The sequence below is a fragment of the Pagrus major genome, chromosome 2 (assembly GCF_040436345.1).
Source record: "Pagrus major chromosome 2, Pma_NU_1.0".
Lineage (NCBI taxonomy): Eukaryota > Metazoa > Chordata > Actinopteri > Spariformes > Sparidae > Pagrus > Pagrus major.
Window position 1 is genome coordinate 21,041,114 of NC_133216.1, and position 19,530 is coordinate 21,060,643.

At 39.9% G+C, this 19,530-nt stretch overlaps 1 protein-coding gene across 1 annotated transcript; it reads right to left on the reverse strand.

Annotated features, from left to right (window-relative positions):
* Positions 1-1,280: 1,280 nt before the first annotated feature.
* LOC141017072 (sodium channel regulatory subunit beta-4-like) lies at positions 1,281-19,530 on the reverse strand. Its single transcript, XM_073491694.1, has 5 exons — positions 18,907-19,530; positions 4,907-5,070; positions 4,559-4,778; positions 4,212-4,341; positions 1,281-2,628 (listed from the first exon to the last, which is right to left on the reverse strand). Exons 1-5 carry the CDS (start codon positions 18,998-19,000, stop codon positions 2,535-2,537), a joined length of 702 nt encoding a protein of 233 aa, XP_073347795.1. The 5' UTR covers positions 19,001-19,530; the 3' UTR covers positions 1,281-2,534.

The following is a 19,530-nucleotide window of genomic DNA, read 5'->3' on the forward strand; positions in this document are numbered from 1 at the left end:
CGCACACAGAGCGGGGTTCTAGTTTCCGATGGCATCTTAGCACATCTACACTGACTAATCACAAGATGAGATGATATTCTAAAGATTTTGTTCTTTTTCTTGTTTTCTTTGCTTAAGCAAAATGTGATTACTTCTAAAATGTCGTTGTCAATACATTCTACCATTTAAAATTGTATATAATAATCATAGTTTTTCTTTTTCTTATCTACTTTCAACAACTCCCAGCTACCTCCAAACTCTTGATTTCATGTTAATCTGTACTTTTAGTTAAAACAAAAGTTTTAGTGCTGAGACACCTGTACTTAGAAACCCAACACAAATATCTTCTTATATCTTGTGGCCACAATATTTAGATACAGTCACAGCGAGTAGTTGTTGGCTGATCTGCACTTTAAACTGAGTGAAACACTGGGTGGCAAAGATTGGCAAAGAAAATTTAACCACTTGCCTATTGGGGTATTAACACATTCATTTGATAATAGCAATAGCATATCATTTTCTAATGAATTAAAATATACTTTCTGGACTATATTTATATTTTTCATCTATTCCCTGACTAGAGTCTTTACATTCTTTTGCAGTGATCTGTCCCAATGCTGTGCTTCCTGCATTACTGAGCCAGTATCAATGGACTTATTTGGGCTATCACAACACAATCATAAATACATGTATGTGTAAGTGTTTTCTTATGGTAATCCAGTTAGAGTCTGCATACAAGTGTGGAAATGCGGAAGTGAATTGGTATCCGGAGATTTGCAAGCAGTATGTTGCTCTTTCCACATCCAATATATCCTGCTGATGTGCCATTGAGCAAAGTACCAACCTGTTGTAAATTTAGAGGTACTGAAATATTCTTACTTTTGAATGAATCCAAAATGTTTTCCACCCTTTCTTGCTCATAAATACCTGCAGGCTATTACTCGAAGAGTCACCTTTTAATCAACCTGACCTGGTTCAGGAGGTAAAAGCAAAAGTTGTAGCCGTGTTGGGAGGTCCTAATCAAGCACTGATAGAGTTTAAGTCCATTGAGGTCGATGTGAAGGGTTAAATGGGACCATACAGAGACACACAGACATGTTCCTGTACCGCGGTGCTAGACAACATATACTTATATGAAGTTATATAAAATGCGCACATGCTAAAAATGCATTGGTTATTTGTTAGAAGCAGCATGATTAAGTTCATTCCTTTCTATAGGGAGCTGGGTAGTCTGGGGATTGTCTTTGATGAGGGTTAGGGTTGGTTGTTTTTTTTTTGTTTTTTTTTTTCATTTTCTGTGTTTTATCCTCCCACCAACAGAGGGAGCAGAAGCAGAACAGGCACCTGTGTTTCATCTAAAGCAAAACAATAAAACCTGTGCAGAACTGGATCCCTCAGTCACCCAAGGAAGCCCAGTCGTCAGCCTTAGCTACCTGATCAAATCTGCCATAATCATTAATGAAGCAAACACCCCAGCAGTGTGTCAAACCTGGACCCAACAGTAAACATGCGAGTTGAGGTTCAGGCTGGCATGGCAGTAGTTAAGGTTGATGGTTAGATCAGGACTGAAAAACCTCATGCAAACATATGGTTTGCTCGATACTCACAAAAAGAGTATGCAGTATTTTAACGTGTTCAATCAGTACTATAACCTGATCATTTAATGTTAAAATGACATTTTATAAGCAGTGTTTAAAAATGTGTATTTTCTGGATTTAATTCAAACGAGTTTTAGTAGACTATGACTGAACAATGTTGGCCTACATTTGTAAACAAAACTCTTGTTGAATGGTCCTCTGGTTTGGGTTAACAGGTGGTGAAGTGTCAGGTGAGGCGTTAGAGAGAAGCATCTCAGCAGTTTTGTGCTGTTCTTCAGTTCATATGGCAGTTCAGAGATTGTGGTATCAAAGTGTGTTCCCACCGGTTTGTTTGGGTCCAAGTTTGACTTAGAGTTGTGGATTATATTAGAGCCCCATGGAATCCAAAGCGAGAATCAAACATACTTGTAGCTTGTCAACTTAGATTGTAGACCGAGACTGTATTTTGGCAGTTGAATATTATAAATTTGGTCTATAAATAAAGAACTTCAAACAATTGATCCGCTTTGTGCAAAGTGATTAAAAGGAGTTATATTAGCACATAGTCATAGAGGGTTCAAAGTTAAAAAAAAAGAAGTAATTTCTTTGAAGATGTAACCTGAAGAAGAAAATGTCAACAAGGGTATGGAAACCACAAGTGTGTATAAGTGGTGGCAGAGACGGTTTACTTGAGGCTCTACTGTAGAGAAAGTGTTCGGGTCCAGTAAGATGTGGAGCAGACTTGATAACAGAGGCCGTACGCTGCATTACAAATGGGCTTCCATGTAGGTGAGAGAGTGATCCAGGCCTGTGCACACCACACCTCCCAAATCTCAAGCATGATTTAAAATAGACATTTACATGTTGTATTAGTTAGCCACTAGTAAGGTAAAACAGTCCATCGATAACAGCATTTCCTCTCAGCGTGTACATTTGTCTAACATATATACAAACATACAGACATACTTTGCATTTTGCTCATGCCTTTGGTGTCCCTTTGTTGTCAGCTTTGGCTCCTGAAAGTCCATTTTCTGTGTTGTCATTCCCTGAGGAGCTCACCAGACACTCTTTACTGCAGGAGACAGAGAAACCAAAGGTGAATATGTAGACTCACGGAGGGAGGCACATGGGAGTGATAATGGCTAAATATATAAATGTATACTGTAGGGATTTCATATAATCTAACCCTTATAGCCCCAAATAATAATCTTGGACACAACTTGGAAATATGTAATACAGATTTTACACATATCAAAGTTAATTAAAAGGTCAGAAGAAGTCATTAAAAAAACCTGATAACTTGATGCTTCTTGCCACTCTTTGTGTTTATATTTAGTATCATATTTCATAAATAGATGTCTGCCTTGCAACTCACTACTGACACAACAATTGTGATTGATGTGAAAAGACAAAGAATTGGGGAAGCACTCTATGTTGCTGTGCATGATCTGATGTTGCCATGTTGATCTTGTTCCTACAACGTCATAATTAATATTGCTCCAGGAACGTCATTGCTACTGACCAATGATTTTTTTTCTGATGTTACAGCTTTGTGACTAGAGAAAAGGACTAGAAAAATATGCACATGTGAGAGGTTACCCTTTCAGCAATTGGGTAAACATTGAAAGGGTCTATTTTAACCCTTCTTTTCCTAAACCTAACCAAGTATTTTTGTTAATTGTTTTGTTAATTTTTGCTAAGTCTAAAAATAATAAGTCAACAATACAAAAATAAGTCCCACACAGGACACAAACCATGGTCCCCTGGGGAAAAGTCATGTGCGTGACCCATTTATTCACCATGACCTGCTCCCTATGCAGACTTTGTCACTTCTTGGTCGGTTGCAATTACAGTCCTGTAGTAACATTAATTAAGATGTTATAGGAACAATGGCAACACTGTGATATAAAAAAAGCCCTGTTTCTTATTAGGTACAGTCATACTGAGGAGCCAAATATTTTTATGACTCGTCTGCACATGAGTGAGTTACAAATTGTCACATTTATTGATAAGTGGTAGCAAATGTAACATGTACAACAGTGCTCCAGTCTCATAACTCACCAGTTAAGATAACAGTTTCAATTAGAAATTGCCATGAAACTGCATTTCACTCACTCATTGTCATTTCCAGCAGAATCAAATCATGACATTTAGATCATGTCATCTGTAGTACCAGTACTGAAGGTCATGTTGTATGCTCTCTCTACCTCACTCTTTAAAAATTCACAGTATTTTGCAGTACAAAAAAGCAATTACCCGGCTTGATGATGCATGTCTGAGTTTACTCTCACATCATCATAAAAAAATAACAGCTCAACACACAGGGTTCCTGGAAAATGCATATGTTAATGGACAAAAAAAAAGTATATGCAAGTCACAATGTGACAGAAGGAAAAGTCTGAGGTTGAATAGAGGAAGGAAACTGTTGTACTGCAGGGGCTCTTTCAGTCATTATCTGGGTAATGCTCTGTAGCACTGTCAACAATCGTATTGCCATCACTACAGATAGTCTAGTGTAGTAGTAATAGAGCTATACCACATCCAGGTAGCAAGTAATACGTTTGATAGCTATTACTGTCTATAATGAACGTTATGTGATTATTCTTCAGTTGCCCTCAATGTCATGTCTTTTTAGTGTAACAGGGATCTACTTACTTCTTCTCATCATCCTTCAGCAGGAAGTGAACAACCAAGGCCTTTATCACCATGACAAAGATAACTAAGCCAATGACTCCACCCACCACTGAGACAATGATTGTTGTCAAAGTGTTGTCAACCTCCTTCACTGAAAAAAGGGAGAGAGGGGAAGACATTGTGAGGGAGGATGACGTAAACAGTGCGGAGGGAGAGTCTGAACAAGAGTGAGATTAGACACCAGCAGTGAGATTCAGCCTTTTTTAATTGGCTGAAGGTACAAGCTGCTTAATAGCAGGTACACAATACAGTTAGGTGTTTTTTTTATCTTCCAGGTCAATACAAGTGTGTGTGTGTGTGTCACATACTTTGGTCCACCACTAGCAGAGTGAAAATAGCACTGTGGTTGCGGTTCTTCTCTTTCGGGTTCCTGGCAAAACAGATGTACTCCCCCTCGTCTTCAAAGGTGATGTTCCACAGCAGGATGGAGATGTTGTTGTTCTTGGAGGAGCCAACAAAGTCCACACGCTCGTGGTCCACATGGACCCTGGGCTCCACGCCCTCAGTGGGAATCACCGCTTCACATAACTACACACACATACACAATAATAAAAAGATAAGTCAGATGTACAGTATGTCTATGTTGCCCATGCTTGCCTGCATATGTGTGTGTGTGTGTGTGCGTATGTGTATGTGTGTGTGTGTGTGTGCTGTACCTTTTGCATTGTTCCATTGTTATTATAGTGCCAGTTGAAGTAGAGGTTTTTGATGCCAATACAGGAGGAGTAGGTGCAGGGCAGCAGGACTGTGGAGCCATTCATTGCTTCAATTGTTGACACTTTACCTGTTGAGACCTCCAGTCCACCAACACTCCATACACCTGAAGCAAGAGAGAACGCATAGTGTTGAGAAAATAAAATACATATAAACACATACAGTACATCAGAGACCAAAAACATGCATTCTAGATAGAAGTCGATGGGCAGGGCTCGGCAGTAACAGTTGCCAGACTGACGTTGTTGCTGTTTTCTATCCCTGGTTACCTGGAGGACAGGGACAATGATTCAATGGGACTGGAGGAATCAGAAGGAGTGGCAACTGTCTGAGCAATGCTGAAGAACTGAACTCTGACTCTGAGTTCTACGACCAGCTGTTTGAGTAAGTCTGGTAAGCTCAGTCTTACTAAATTGTCACACATGAGGACAGTGTATCAGACTGCCTCTGACTTCTATACTCTTTGTACCAGTATTTTGTTTAATATTACAGAGGGTCATAATCTATGTGAACTTTTTACTATTACATTTTTTAAATGTAATATTAACATTGATTTTGGTAAAGCTAAAGCTCCAATAATGGAATGTATCATGAACTTTTTGGTTACTGATGTTTATACTGATGCTATTTCATTTGAGTTAATCAAGTTTAAAGGATCTATATTTCTGATCTATATTATAACTTTAAATTTTGATTTATATTTGACCTATAATCAATTTGATGTTTGATTTATACTTTACATATGCTGAATTTAATTTTTGATCAGTTACAATCCCCCTAGGGATTTGTATTTACGACAGTGGTGTTGCACTCAGAAACTGTGGGGGCCGCCAAATTGCACAAAATCCCAATTTTTACATAATGTTGCTTTAAATATCGCTGTCAGAGTTGGAGGTGGAAACAGACAATGGTGCATGTGCAAAAAAAGAAAGATTTAAGGCACTGTTCTGGCAAAAAGTGCTTTATTCAGATGGTTAATTCATGGGGAAATGTTTAAATACATAAACAATATATTTTTAAAAAACACAGGCCCAGTATTGCAAACAGCCTTCTTCGGGGTGTAACCCTCGACAAACCATTTACTGTTTTTGTCGAAGCAAGATAAATGCAAACACCTGAAAGCAAATGAACTTACAGGTGACAAGTACAAAGCCTGACCACTAGATGGCTGTGCAACATGTACAGAAAGAAGAAACAGAAAAAAGCTTGGCAACCACTTTTAAAAGTTAGTGTTGAGCCCTGTCAGGTCAATTATAGTTCAGGTTACATTGCTTTTTAAATCCATTTTAGGGCAAAAATGACAAGGGATAAAGTCATGTTTGTGTGCTGGCATGATGGGCTGGGATTACTGTAAAAGATGAGTGCAGCTGATGAGTAATGGCATTACTAAGTTAAGTAGCTTATATACTGTAAGCAGAGCTCATGAAATTCCTGTCCTCCACGACTCCACTTTTATTTTTAATAGTATGAATAAGAGATTATGTTTTTGTTTCACATTGGGGAGGATTTCAGATTTTTAGGAGCTATTTCTCATGATCCTTAAACATTTGTTCTGTTAAAGTGTTTGAATTTATTGAGTATCAAACTCAATTTATGTAAGATGATGTTGCCATAATCAATGCTGCAGTGTTTTGAGAGGGCATCCAAAAGAGCTAATTAATAATGCTTTATTGAAGTTGTGTTTATATAAATTCTCTAAACATGTTTCAAAGTTATATGCATAATACTAAGTATGCAGACACAACTAAAAGCTGTTGTACAGTTAAACATAAAACAAAATAGGTGCCTTTGTCAAGACAAAACCAAGTAAGTGTCACGTGACTTCGTAAAACATCTCATAGTGTAAACTGACAGCTGGTGGGCGTTGCTTTTTTATAAATCTCCACTTTGTAGGAACACATGTCCATCGCCTCTGCATTACATTGAGGCCCTGTTGTTCTTGTTAACTCCTTTCATATGGATGAAGACGATTTACAGGCTACAGGCTGCCACCTTATCTCCTGGCAGAGAGGACAGTGTTTTCCTGGACCATAAAGACTTCAAATGAGGACAGTTTTAATTAATTTACAACTAAACTCCCATTTTTTAACTTACTTTCCCCTCCAAACAGATAAATCCTTCCCTCACAGGTCAGTCTGAGGAAACATGGAGTTACCTACTCTCTCCACATCAGGAGGGACCGGAGCTATCTGGTCATCAGAGACTGTTTTAATAGTAATGTCTTTACATTTGGAAATTAAGTAACACGTCTGATGCCTCTCTCTCTCTCACCCTCTGGTCTCTCTGACTTCTGATTCACAAACACACTCTCCAGAGTGGACACCAGACACCTTCTGGTGTTTGTTCTATGCTCTCACTCTGTCTTCTGTTATTTACGACACATCTGGTCTCACTATCTGTGGGACATTCCATTCAAATGGCCTCTGTATTCTTCCAGATTTCAGACCATTTCTAATTAACCATTAAGTCAGTATCTCACCCTCTTAGTTCTAACACATTAAGAAACAGTAAAAGAAGTTCATAAAACTGATCTTTTTCCCGTTTCTCTACGATTAAGATTGACTGAGATCAAGTTTTAATGTTTAATCTGTACTGTGTTCGGTGGAACCACAGCACCTCCTGATGGTGAGTCCTGGTACAGTTGGACGAGAAATATTCTGTTTAATATGTTCATGGTTATAACCCGTAAATGTCTCTGATATATCTTTGTTTAACAAGTATTAAGCTAGAACTAGGAGAAATATGTATAAGTGATTTTAATCACGTCATAATCCTTTTCATGATAGACAAAGTACATCTATTGAGCCATGGTGAGATTCTGTGAAAGGTGAAGCACGGTTTTGTAACGTTTAAATCTTGGAGACAAAAGCTGGGAAAACCTGCCCCCCCAGACACGCCTCGATTAGGAGATAATAAAACGGAGAGATCACGTCTCTCGAGTCAGTTGTAGTTTAGATCCGCCTGATCAACGTATCATCCTCAGTTATTTTATTCAAGAAGTTAGATTTAGTTTACAAAGTCAGAGCCTGAGAACCACTCGAAGAAACTAAGAAGAACATCTTTATCACAATCATCATCACGACACTACAGCAACTTGCTGTGTCCGAGACCGTGCAAGCGGTTTTCCAACGAAAGACAGACTCTTTGACAAGCCCCCAGCGCTCGCTAGCGGTACCACCCCGCTGGGCACTGAGCCAAGATCTCACCGGGTCGGTATGGGACCAGCGGCCCTCTTCCTAAGACATCGGACCGAGGTGCCCAACCGACTGACACCGGACGAGCTGACCCTCGGCCATTGGACCGGGACTGCCAGCTAGAGCCGCAAATCACGTGAGGAAGTCCGCCGCCGCGGACTCCGCAACTCTGCTAAGAAAGTAGGCTCTCCATCACTCACAACAGCTGGATTCACACATGATACATGAGATGGTGTCTATGGCTCTGATTATGATCTTTTAGCTTAAGAGAAATTCGGTTAGGGTCTCGTTAGTATTAAAAATTACTCCTGTAATATTTAAATGCTTCAACCTAACTCGTGATCTCACCATCAGCCCATATTCCACTAGTAACCCATTACTTAGTTATTCCATATTTCCTGTTACCTGTTGTTATTCATTTAAATTGCCATTTCATTTATTTAATCTGAATTATTTAGTCAATAAACATATTTAACCGTATGTCGTTGTCTGTGCAGGTTTGTTTTTAATGTGGAGAACCAATGGATATGTGTAGAATTCACTACTTCATTTATGAGATTGAATAAATTGATCTGAAATTGATTAGAATTGATACAAGTTAAACTTGTCCAGTCGAATTTGATTAATTACCTCCGGATTATTCAAATAGACAAAACAACGGAGGTGGTGCCCCATTAACGAGTGTTTTATTAATCGCCAGTGATTAATAAATTACATTTATTATTAGTGTATCTCCTACAACTTGATCCAGCAAAACAGGTTGTTTTCCTGCTGTGACTCTGATGGTGGCACCAGTTAAGTTTCCTGTTTAAGTTAGTTCCGGCTTGGAGAGAGTATCAGTTCTACTTTGTGATCAAGTCATAATCGAAGCACTGTGCAAAATAAAGTGACTTAATATTTTGTTCCTCTTTCCCAGGAAATTCTCCCCCTTCTCATGTCTTTTTGTACAGTCCCATTGTGATGAAACAGTACCAGCAATTGTAGGGAGAGGGGCCAAGCAGAGGGGGCATCTGGAAAGCATGTTGAGGACAAATTGTCACTGGATTTTGGGGGGATCTGAAGAATGCAACCCCATGGCCTGAATCAGTAATTGTCCTCTGATGGTCAGTGTGGCTACAGTTTAAAATGTGCACATACTTGCATATTAATTAATTCTTTTGAGAATATACTTTTTACTATATTCTGCTGTGCTGTTTGCTGCATATTATATATACAGTATATCCTCTTTTAAAATTTGATCTTATGAGTCTTATAAACTTTATCAATATTCCAGAGGTCATACTAGTTTTAATTTGATGACTCAGGATACATGGCTCAAACAAAGAATTTCCATAGAACTGCAGTCTTTAAAGGGCAACTCCCCCAATCTTACACATTAAAGAGTGTTTGCAGGTCTTGGGGAGCTCTACTGCACTAGCGAACAAAGTAGTATAAAGGCTTTTGTGGCTACAGAGGAAGCTGCACGTAATCTGATAAATTGCCTCCAGTGATGTCACTCAGTGGCTAAATTGCATTGTGGGTAATGTAGGCAAAAGATTTTGCTTAACATTTCGATGGTCAAGCATTTCGCTTCTATAACACCGTTGGAGTCATGATGGACAGTTTAAAAACAAATGATTTGAAAGAGTTGAAAGAGCAGAACCAGAGATATCGCCCTTTTTTATTCCACGTATTCCCACCTACATTACCCACAATGCGACTTGGACACAGCTTCCTCTGGAGCCATTATACTACTTTTATTGCAGTAGTACTTCCCAAGACCTGTACATACACTTTAATGTGTAAAATTGGTGGAGTTATCCTTTACGTCCAAGTAAGGAACTAGTTAAGTCAAGTTTTATCTATATAGCCTGAATCAATTTACAATTTGTCTCAAGGGCTTTACAATCTGTACAGCACACGATGACCTTTGTCCTTAAGAAAAAACTCCTCAAAACTCTTTAATGGGGAAACAAATGGAATAAACCTCAGGAAGATCAACAGTTTTACTGCTCCTGAAGGCACATCAAGAAAGGTGACCAGAGTTTGGCAGATTAATTGGCTTCCGCCTGTCATGTGGGGACGTACATTATCATTTTGCATGGGATGCTCCACACACAAATCCTGGGTAATGTTATTGTGTATGTGAGATGATTTATATTTCAATGAAAGTTAACTTTGTATAAGCAAGCTTTATTCGTAAATTGATGCATGCATGACAAGGTTATTGGTTATAATATGAAATTATTAATGCATCAGGCTGAAGATAACTGCTGCTCAGCCAAAGGCATGCTGTACCTGTTTTGCTAGCAAGCCTGGCCCTTGAACCATGGGTGCAAGCAAAGCACAACTATGGGCCAATGGTAATTTATAATCATTTGAGGGCCACTTTTGCTGGAAATATTTGCATTCATGTGAAACTCCTGATAATAATCTACAACAATTAAAGCCCCACAAAAAGCACTCATACTTCCTTGAAAGTTGCTCAGTTAAAGATGTTATTGAGTAATTTATGATAAGATTGTTTATTTCTTTATCGGCTATCAGTTTTTTCCTGCTTCAAACCACCGTTATAATGGCCTTTAAAAATCCATTGCTGGCCGACCTCTAACTGACTGACAGACTGGAAATGATCGTCATGCCGTCGGACCTATTCAACGGACACGAATGCTTACAAATAAAAACAAAAAAATCAATTCAGTCCATTACAGAGTATTATTGGTGTCCTGTGACATTGTTGTGCAATGCTGAAAACACGTGGTAACTTTTTCATCTCCAAAAGAGAAAGCTCATCTCATATTGGTATTTGGGGCTTGCTGGGCAGGTTATGCTGGTTATGTCACGTCGGGTTATGTTGGACAGCTGGTGTAATTCTCAGATTGTTGCTCTGGTGTCTCTCACACACTTGGGGACTATTTATAACTGCTCCTCTCCACACTGACATGCTCAGGATCACATTGCACTTGGACATGGTGCAAACAGTGTTGGACTTAGATCTATTTCAGAACTTCACACTGCCTGCCTGTTTCGAGCTCTGTGAGGACATCCGTATTAATAAAACACCAAAATACTGGAGTCCCTCTGGTCATTTTGGATAAAATCACTGTTTAGCACATTGGGTGTTGAATGACCTGGACCCACTGTAATCAGTTAGGGACACTCACTTTTAGGGTGGTATTTTAAGGTTTGCTATGTTTTGTTATTTTTTGGCACTGAGATTCTACCTTGGCAATCTAAAATGCAGCTTCTGTGGATATAAAAATAATAATAACAATTAAAAAAAATTCCAGTCTTATTAATCTGCATACAAAATACACAACTTTACAATTTCAAACTATATGCAGCACATATGCCAAAGTCCAAGTCCATACATCAACCCCAACCTCTAGTTGGACTTTCTTGGTCTTTATTGTTAGTCACCTGGCATCTTTTATGCATGTATTAACTTAATGTCCCAGTCTGAAGTCGTGTTATTTGTATGCAGATTGAAGCGACTATAATGAGGACAGTGTGGGAACAAAGAAAAGATTTACAATAAATGTATCAATGAAAAAGACATGTATTTTGTCATCTAGAAAAATGCCATGTAAGACATGCTAGCATCGCATATCACTTAATCTCTTTTAAACCTCTGATTAATTTTTCTTACAAACATTCTGCATATGCTATCAACTAGAGTGCCAGAGCAAAAATTAAACAAACTGAGAGTTCAAAATGACCCAGTCATGAGGTATTCCTAATTTAATGCAGTGTAGAAGCTTTGTGTGTTGTACAATCAAAAATAAAGTGTGACCACATTGCAGTAACCAGATGTTTCATTGTGTTTCCCTTCTTCTTTGTCTGGTGTTTTCAATATATCCCTTAAGCCCACTAGTGCTGAACTAAATGAAACACAGCTGTGATTTTCAGTGTTCTCTCAGATTATGACAAAAACAAGTGTGTGTCAAATACACACCCACCCACCGACACACACACACACACACACACACACACACACACCCACCGACACACACACACACACACACACACACACACACACACACACACACACACACACACATACACACACAGAAATCCAACTTATTACTTCTGACTAATTCAGTCCTTTTGTTTTTTGTAATAATCAGGGCAACAGCAATTAAAGCAATTAAATCTGCTGTGCATGAATTCACCTTGTTAATAACTGTCAGCTCTGTCACGTATCAATGTTCAAGAGAAAAACTAACTAGAAAGATTTGTTCACTAAAAGTGTAATTGGTAAGAATTTGGCAGAATTTGAAGGTAGCTCCAAAATTATAGGGGTAAGCATAACCGCTAACTGATGCACACCATCCTCTGCTGTAGCCATCTCTGGCTGCAGCAACTAGCTGCCATTAGCAAGCAGCTCAGTTAACCGTGGAGCTAAGTTACCCTTTCAGCTTGCAGAGCAACCTCAGATGACTGGGGTAGTTACTGCAATCAATAAGGCTCAGGTCGACCGGGCTCAGTCACCCAGTGAACACAGCCTCTGAGACTGACAGATGCCAGATTGAAGACATTGGACACAGTACAGAGGTGATTTACACCGGCTGTGACCAAGGACAGGAAGACACAGCAGGAGAGACATGCAGCGTGAGAGGAGAGAAAGAAAGTCAGCCATCAGCAGTGGACGAAAATGACGTGGAGAGCTGAAATATTTTCACATCTTATTCTGTCAATTGAGTATTTATTTAAACCAAACCAGAGGTGATTGTGGAAAGACAAACTAAGACTGTTGCGGTGCGTGTTAATTTGTTTATGTTGAGTTGGAAGGAAGAGTGTTTTACGATGGCATTAAGCTCGTCTTAGTTTGCTAAAAGAGAGATACTTGAATTCAGACAGTTGGGGGGCTATCAGACTTTCGCGGTATAGTGTAAGGTAAGTGGTATAAGGAGACAGGATGGACCACTGCTAGCTGGTTAGCATGCTAACTTCAGTGAATATCTCTGCATCATAGTACATAGGCGTTTTGTGACATAATGTCAGCACTGTTGTCTCTTTCTGGCCATATAATACAAATTCCCCTTTAAAAATGCCTCAAAAATAATTCATAGTAACAGTTTTCAAGAAGCTGTCAAGTTGATATGGCAGTAAAGTGTTCAATCTCTGAATGTTGCATTAAAGTACAGCATTATTTCAGTGTGTGTGCTTTGGTTATACTTCTTTTTCTGAATTTGCTCTTTTATCTTCTCTGTCTCGGCCCTTTCCTCTTGTCTTCTAACGTCCGATATATTTTTACCTCTCGTCTGTAGTCATCACGACTCGTCTCCTCTGCCTTCAGCAACGACTCGGGCCATTTGGGTTCTCCTTGTTCTTGTCTGTTTCTGGTTTTGCTCTCTTTTAATGGGCTCTGACTATTCTTTCTTTTTTTACAGCATCGGGCACTTTCTTTCTCTCTCACTCCATCTTTTTTTTTCTCTCAATCCTTCTGTCTCACTTGATCTCAGAACTTGTTCCTCAGGGATGCTATAACTAAATAAGAAGAGGAGAGCTGAGCGCAGCTGGCCTGTGTTTGTTTGGTTCTTTATTGGTGATGGAATCAATGGCATCTTTCAGGTTTGAAATGTTTTCTGCCACTGACTGACTAAGTGCTTTTTAAACTGTTAAGTTCATTAATAAATAATCTTTTGAAGTATATCAACAATTACTGGCACAATGCCATTATGCAAGGTTTGTTACCAAGAGGGAATAATAATGGTAAACAAAACGTGAAAACAAGGGAGAATCACCGTCAGTCCACACTGGAAGCATGGTGATGTTTTACATGTCTGACAGGAGTGTCCCCCCCTTCATGCCTAGAAATAGATTCCACACCTCCCTCATTTTACACCTCTGCTCTCTACTATCTTTTTTCTCTCCACCCCCTTCCTCTTCTCTACTCTTCTTCTGTCTTTACAGTTTGTCCTGACAACACCCACAGATTCACATAGCATAGTAATTCACTATGCTAGTAGTCATGTATGTGCGTGTGCGTACATGAGTAATAGGCTGGAATGTATGATATTTTTAGCTGCACTATCAAATATCCCTTTGTTCCATTTGGGAAACATCAATATCTGAATCACTGATGGGAGGAAAAGCAACTAACGGTGTGTGTCCTTGGCCGACTGTCAAGGTGAGAGTTTTTATTTTTTTTATTTTTAAGTAGGCCAGAGATTGAAGGGTTAATGTATTTCCGAGTGAACCCATAGAGAACTGACTGAGGACACTGTTACCTCTATGAGAAAGAGAGAGAAGAGGAGGAGGAGGAGGAGGAGGAGGGAGGGAGAGAGAGAGAAGTGATGGGAAGGGGGAGAGAGAAGGGAGGGAATGGGTAGGGAAGAGAGAGATGAATGGGGGCAGCAGGAGTAATGAAGGAGGTAAAGTGTGTTGGAAGTGATTGAAAGGGTCACGAGGGATGGAGGGGAAGAGGTGAGGGGAGTGAGATGTCCTCCTCTCCAAGGTGAATGACTGACAGCAGGGCAGAGAATTACAACAGCAGCTAAGTAACTCAATCAGCAGCGGCCAAGGTGGGGACACGTTTACTCTGCTGCATGTACACATATGGATACACACTTATGTAACGTGATAGACACGCAGACAAGTGACAACATGCTGTGTAATTATCACATTTACATGTCAACTACTGATGATATGTTACTGGTGATTACTCTGTTATAACCAGGGCACCCTGCATCAAAACTCTTTACGTTTCCTGTACTTTATTCTCTAGGAAAACGTGTTACATAATCCCTTACGTTAACATATGGCAGCACAGATCTTATGAAAGTGGTTTAATGCGAGGGTAGTCTGACTCACCAGATGTAGACTGTGGGTATAAACTTGCCATGGCCCGGCATTCTCCTCTCTTCTGCTATCTACGCGTTAGAATTTTCAAAACTCTTAACAACAACCTCTAAAAATGGCAAGGAATCCTAATCTGGTTGCTAATGGTACAAACCTATATAAGCTAGCAGTTCTTACGTTTTCTTTTGCAAGTATTTAGCCATGCAACACATGCAAATTTTCCACCAAAACAAGTTCACCCCAACATTATTTTGCAGGGGCACCAATGCTTCATCCTGGACTTTGCGCCACCCAAGGCCACTGTGATTGTTTAAACGAAATACAAACTAGCCAGAGCATATTTTTCCCCTGTAACAGAATGATAATGGTTGCAGCCAGACCTTGCTTAAGTGCTCACCGACCAGTCATCAGGATATTTTAGCAGCCTACGTCTCTGCAAACCACATTAACGTCCACAGTTGACATGTGTACCAAAAGTGGCGTATTACGTTTACATTATATGCTTAATAGCCATCTGCCACAGCAGGAAAGGGAGGGGAAGATTTGTGGCAAATTATCACAGCCAACAAGGCTACCAAGCGGACGGCTGGAGTTCGTGTCACATCAATGGATATTTTTAAGGACACCTGGAGGCATCCCCATCTGTTTTTGTGGTGTCCAAAACAGATATTTTAAGCCAAAACACAATGCTTTCCCAACCCTTAACCAAGTGTTTTTTGTGCCTTAACCTTAATTCTGATGTTTGGGTTGGTGCTGGATTTGCATTATGGAGAGAGGTCTGGTTATGTGAGACCATTCCAGGGTTTATTCGACAGTTTTTCTGTGTTTGCATATCCAGACTCTTTTTTGGATTACATATCTTTGTTTTTCTGAACAGCATATTTGATCCATGAAGTAGTCTTGTTCGTGGTCCTGTTGTAATGAAGGCTTGTAACATGAGTGGCAACTCCACATGTGAATAATGAGCGATATAGTTTAATCCAAAGGACATAATTTCGGTCTTTGGATTGGACACACCTGATAGCAAATTGCTGTTGTGTTTAACATATCAAATCTCTGATTTTCATAAAATGATGTGCTGTATATTCTCAGTTAAGTAGTGAGGCAGGACTTCCTATCCTCAGATTCTCATCTTATTTTCCATAAGTGCTTACGTGGTTGTGGTTGGGGCTTTTGTTTCATTTGTGTTTTTTCATGGCTTTATTTCCTGTTTGGAAAGGGGCGGTTGTGTTTTGGCAAAGATTAGCCTGTTAGAAAATAAAGAAGAGACACAGCTGTGGGTTTTTATGCAGGCATGAAAGTTCAACAGATGTAAGTAATGTGCATAATGAACGATATAACCACATGAGTATTGTAATATTGGAGAATGGAGATGGACAGTGTTGCCAGGAATGAGAAGAGGGAGGAAGATTCCTGTAAAACACTGTCAACACAGTAACCTTCAGGTGGCCTGTGAGGCGTAAAAGTCCACATCACTACACAGGGCTGGGACATCATTTAACTTTTTGGTGACAAATCTATTAAGTCCATTTTGTCATTTTACGTTTGAAACAAGATTGTCTCATCTTCCGTCAGATGAAGCAGAATTCATCAGACCTTGAAGAATATAAGAACAAAATAAAATAAGGTGACCTACTAATTACAACACTAAGTATCCCAAGGGTGAAGCAACACAACTAATGACACAGACTGGCATCCAACTCTACGCCTCTATACTAACCCATATAATCGAAGCTCAAGTTCAAGACAAATTTTGGTGCCTTTGATTTGATGTTAGCAGGGAGTTTCTTAGATCATTTTTTTAATAAACCACCCCCCAAAAAACTGAGAATCTGTAATACAGTCAAATATGTAATGTACTTCCCAGTACGTCGCAGGCCAAACTGATTACCTGTAGTGAGCTATCAGCAAGTTTTCTCTAAGTTTTATTCCTACTTAAATGACATTCAGGATCAACCACTCTTATTACAAGAGTTTGATGGTGTTTTGATGCTGCTAAGAAAATGATCTACCCATAAAAAATACTAAATCAAAAATACAGTGCAGATGCTTATCGTTAGATCGCATAAGAACTCTACTCAAACAAATGCTTTGGGAAAGTCTGACAGGAACAGATGTTGTGGTTTATCTTGGTGTAGTATTACAAGCATGGCCATTACCATTAATGGTTCTAGTTTATGATCATTTTCCAATGCTTATGAGGTCAGCATAGTCTGAAATTGTGGTTGACAGCGGATCCCTCACTTTGACCAACTGAAACTTATACACACACACACACACACATACACACACACACACACACACACATAATAAGTATATCCAAATAAAAAAAAGCATTTTTTTCTCAGTATTTGTTTAATGTACAACATTCTATTAACTGACATTTCAGAACAAGAGCTACTGACATTTTAGCATAATGGTCTAGTGTCAAAATGTTGCAGGTAAAATGCCACATAAATGACGAGATGGCTTTCAATCTGGCTCTTTTTCAGCAATTGTATCTGTGTGACCTCATGACCGCAACCTGTAATTTTGTCCTGTTTTTTTAACTAATATTTCATTGTGAGCTTACATGTCCATCATTAATGTTTAATCTTAATAAATCTAGCCCATTTTCCATGTCATGGTGACAGCAATATGTACGAGCATTTAGTGTGTGCTAAGCTGAGGTCAGATTGGTCCTACTGGGACCATTGTGACTGAAAAAATGACAGAAATGAGTGGAAGTTCCCGCAGAAGAGGATCAGTCATCTGCCATGTTGGCATAATCTCAACCAGTGGAAGTGGAACACAAATGAGTTTTATCCAGCTAAGGTCATTTGATGTGGGGCATAACTTTTTTCCTAATGCCTCGGTAGGACAACATAAACAGTGTGAATTTTACCAGTAACAGCAATAATATTTGTGGTCCATTTACCTGAAAAACTCAGGTTACCTGAAGTAACATTAAGACTTAATGAATGTGAAAGTAAACAATTAAAAGAGTGTAAACAAAATATTTATGTACAAGATTTTTGGGTGTAGAATGGACTTGATTACCAGCATAATATGACATATCATAAGTTGATATAGTTCACTTACGGATGACAGTGAAATGAAGTTCTTCACATACACTCCTCCATCTTGTTTTTGTGCCTTATAGCTCAGCTGTGCTGAGTTTCAAAAGAACTAAGAACTAGGAGGAAATGTTGGGATGTGGGGGCACTATTGGGCGCTACAACAAAATCAGGGAGTGTTTGAGCAAAAGCACAGATCACCACTGCATCGCTACGTCACTACCAGTAATACTACAAGCACACACACACACACACACACACACACACACACAAACACACACACGCACACACACACACACACATGCATACAGATGTGAACTGTCGCTATTACAAATGTTTTGATATACTCTGATCCATAAGGTTCTCTACATTTGCTCCATTTCCCTTGGAAATTCCACCGTGTCAAGTCCTCATTCAGCCCGTCACTCAGCCAGCTATTTAACATGTCCAAGTTTGGATCGGTGAAGGTTGGATGTTATTGACCTTGATGCCCTCGGTACAGCAACAAGTAAACATCACCTGTGACATCACTGTACATTTTAGCCCTCAGGTGCGGAAAGAGTCTCATGAGACAGGAGTGCTAAAGCAGAGCAAACAGAACAGCAGATGTTGGTGTTGACTAATAATAATAATTAAAAAAAAGGTATGGATTTAGTGTGACAGCTTTGAACCACCCATTCAGAGTGACGTTGAAAAACTGAAACATTGGGAGCTGAAAAAAGCAAAAGAGGAAGGTTTTGATGGCATGGAAACAAGTTTGAATGTATAGAAAAGAAGAGGGGTTCACCCAATCACAAGCTGGCATGTAAGCAGAGGACAGAAGTACAATGTTCTGGTGAAATGTAGAAATATAGTGGAGGAGTGAGGGATGACAGGGCAGCTAACGGCATAGAGAGAAGTATAACTCACCCAGCAGCAGTGCAACTGCCAGACCAGCATGAAGTAGATCCCCTGATCTCCGCCGACCAGAAACACTCGAACCGGAGCTGTCCACTGACGCCATGACACCAAGTCTGTCCGTTTGTCTGTGTGGCTGTCTGTCTGCGTGTCTTCTGTCCCCAGTCTGGTCACTCCAATCTATGCAAATGTGTGTGCGTGTTTGTCTTGTGTGTCTCTTGAGCAAGGCGGGACACTGAGCTGTGCAGCTGAGTCCTGCTCCCAGTCCCTCCCTCTTCTCTGCTCCTCTGCACTCTGTCCCAGGAATGAACAGAGGGTGGAAGCGCAAAGAGAGGAGGATAAAATTCCTTCAGGGAGCTCTCCCCCGACCAGTCGTTCTCTGCGCTGTGCTCCGGCAGCACGGGAAAGCACGGGGTAAGATAAACTGAAGAATGCAGCAGCTGAATGAAGAGCTCTCCCTCTCTCTCTCTCTCTCCCTCCTTTGCTGTCCTCTGTCGCCGTCTCTTGTAGACTATGTGACGATTATCCAGCAAAGGAGAGTGCGAGGCAGGAGGCAGAGAGGGGTAGCGATGCAGAGCGGTAGCGGCGTAGCAGACAGCTCCACTGCTCCAGCAGCAGCAGCAACAGCCGGGGAAT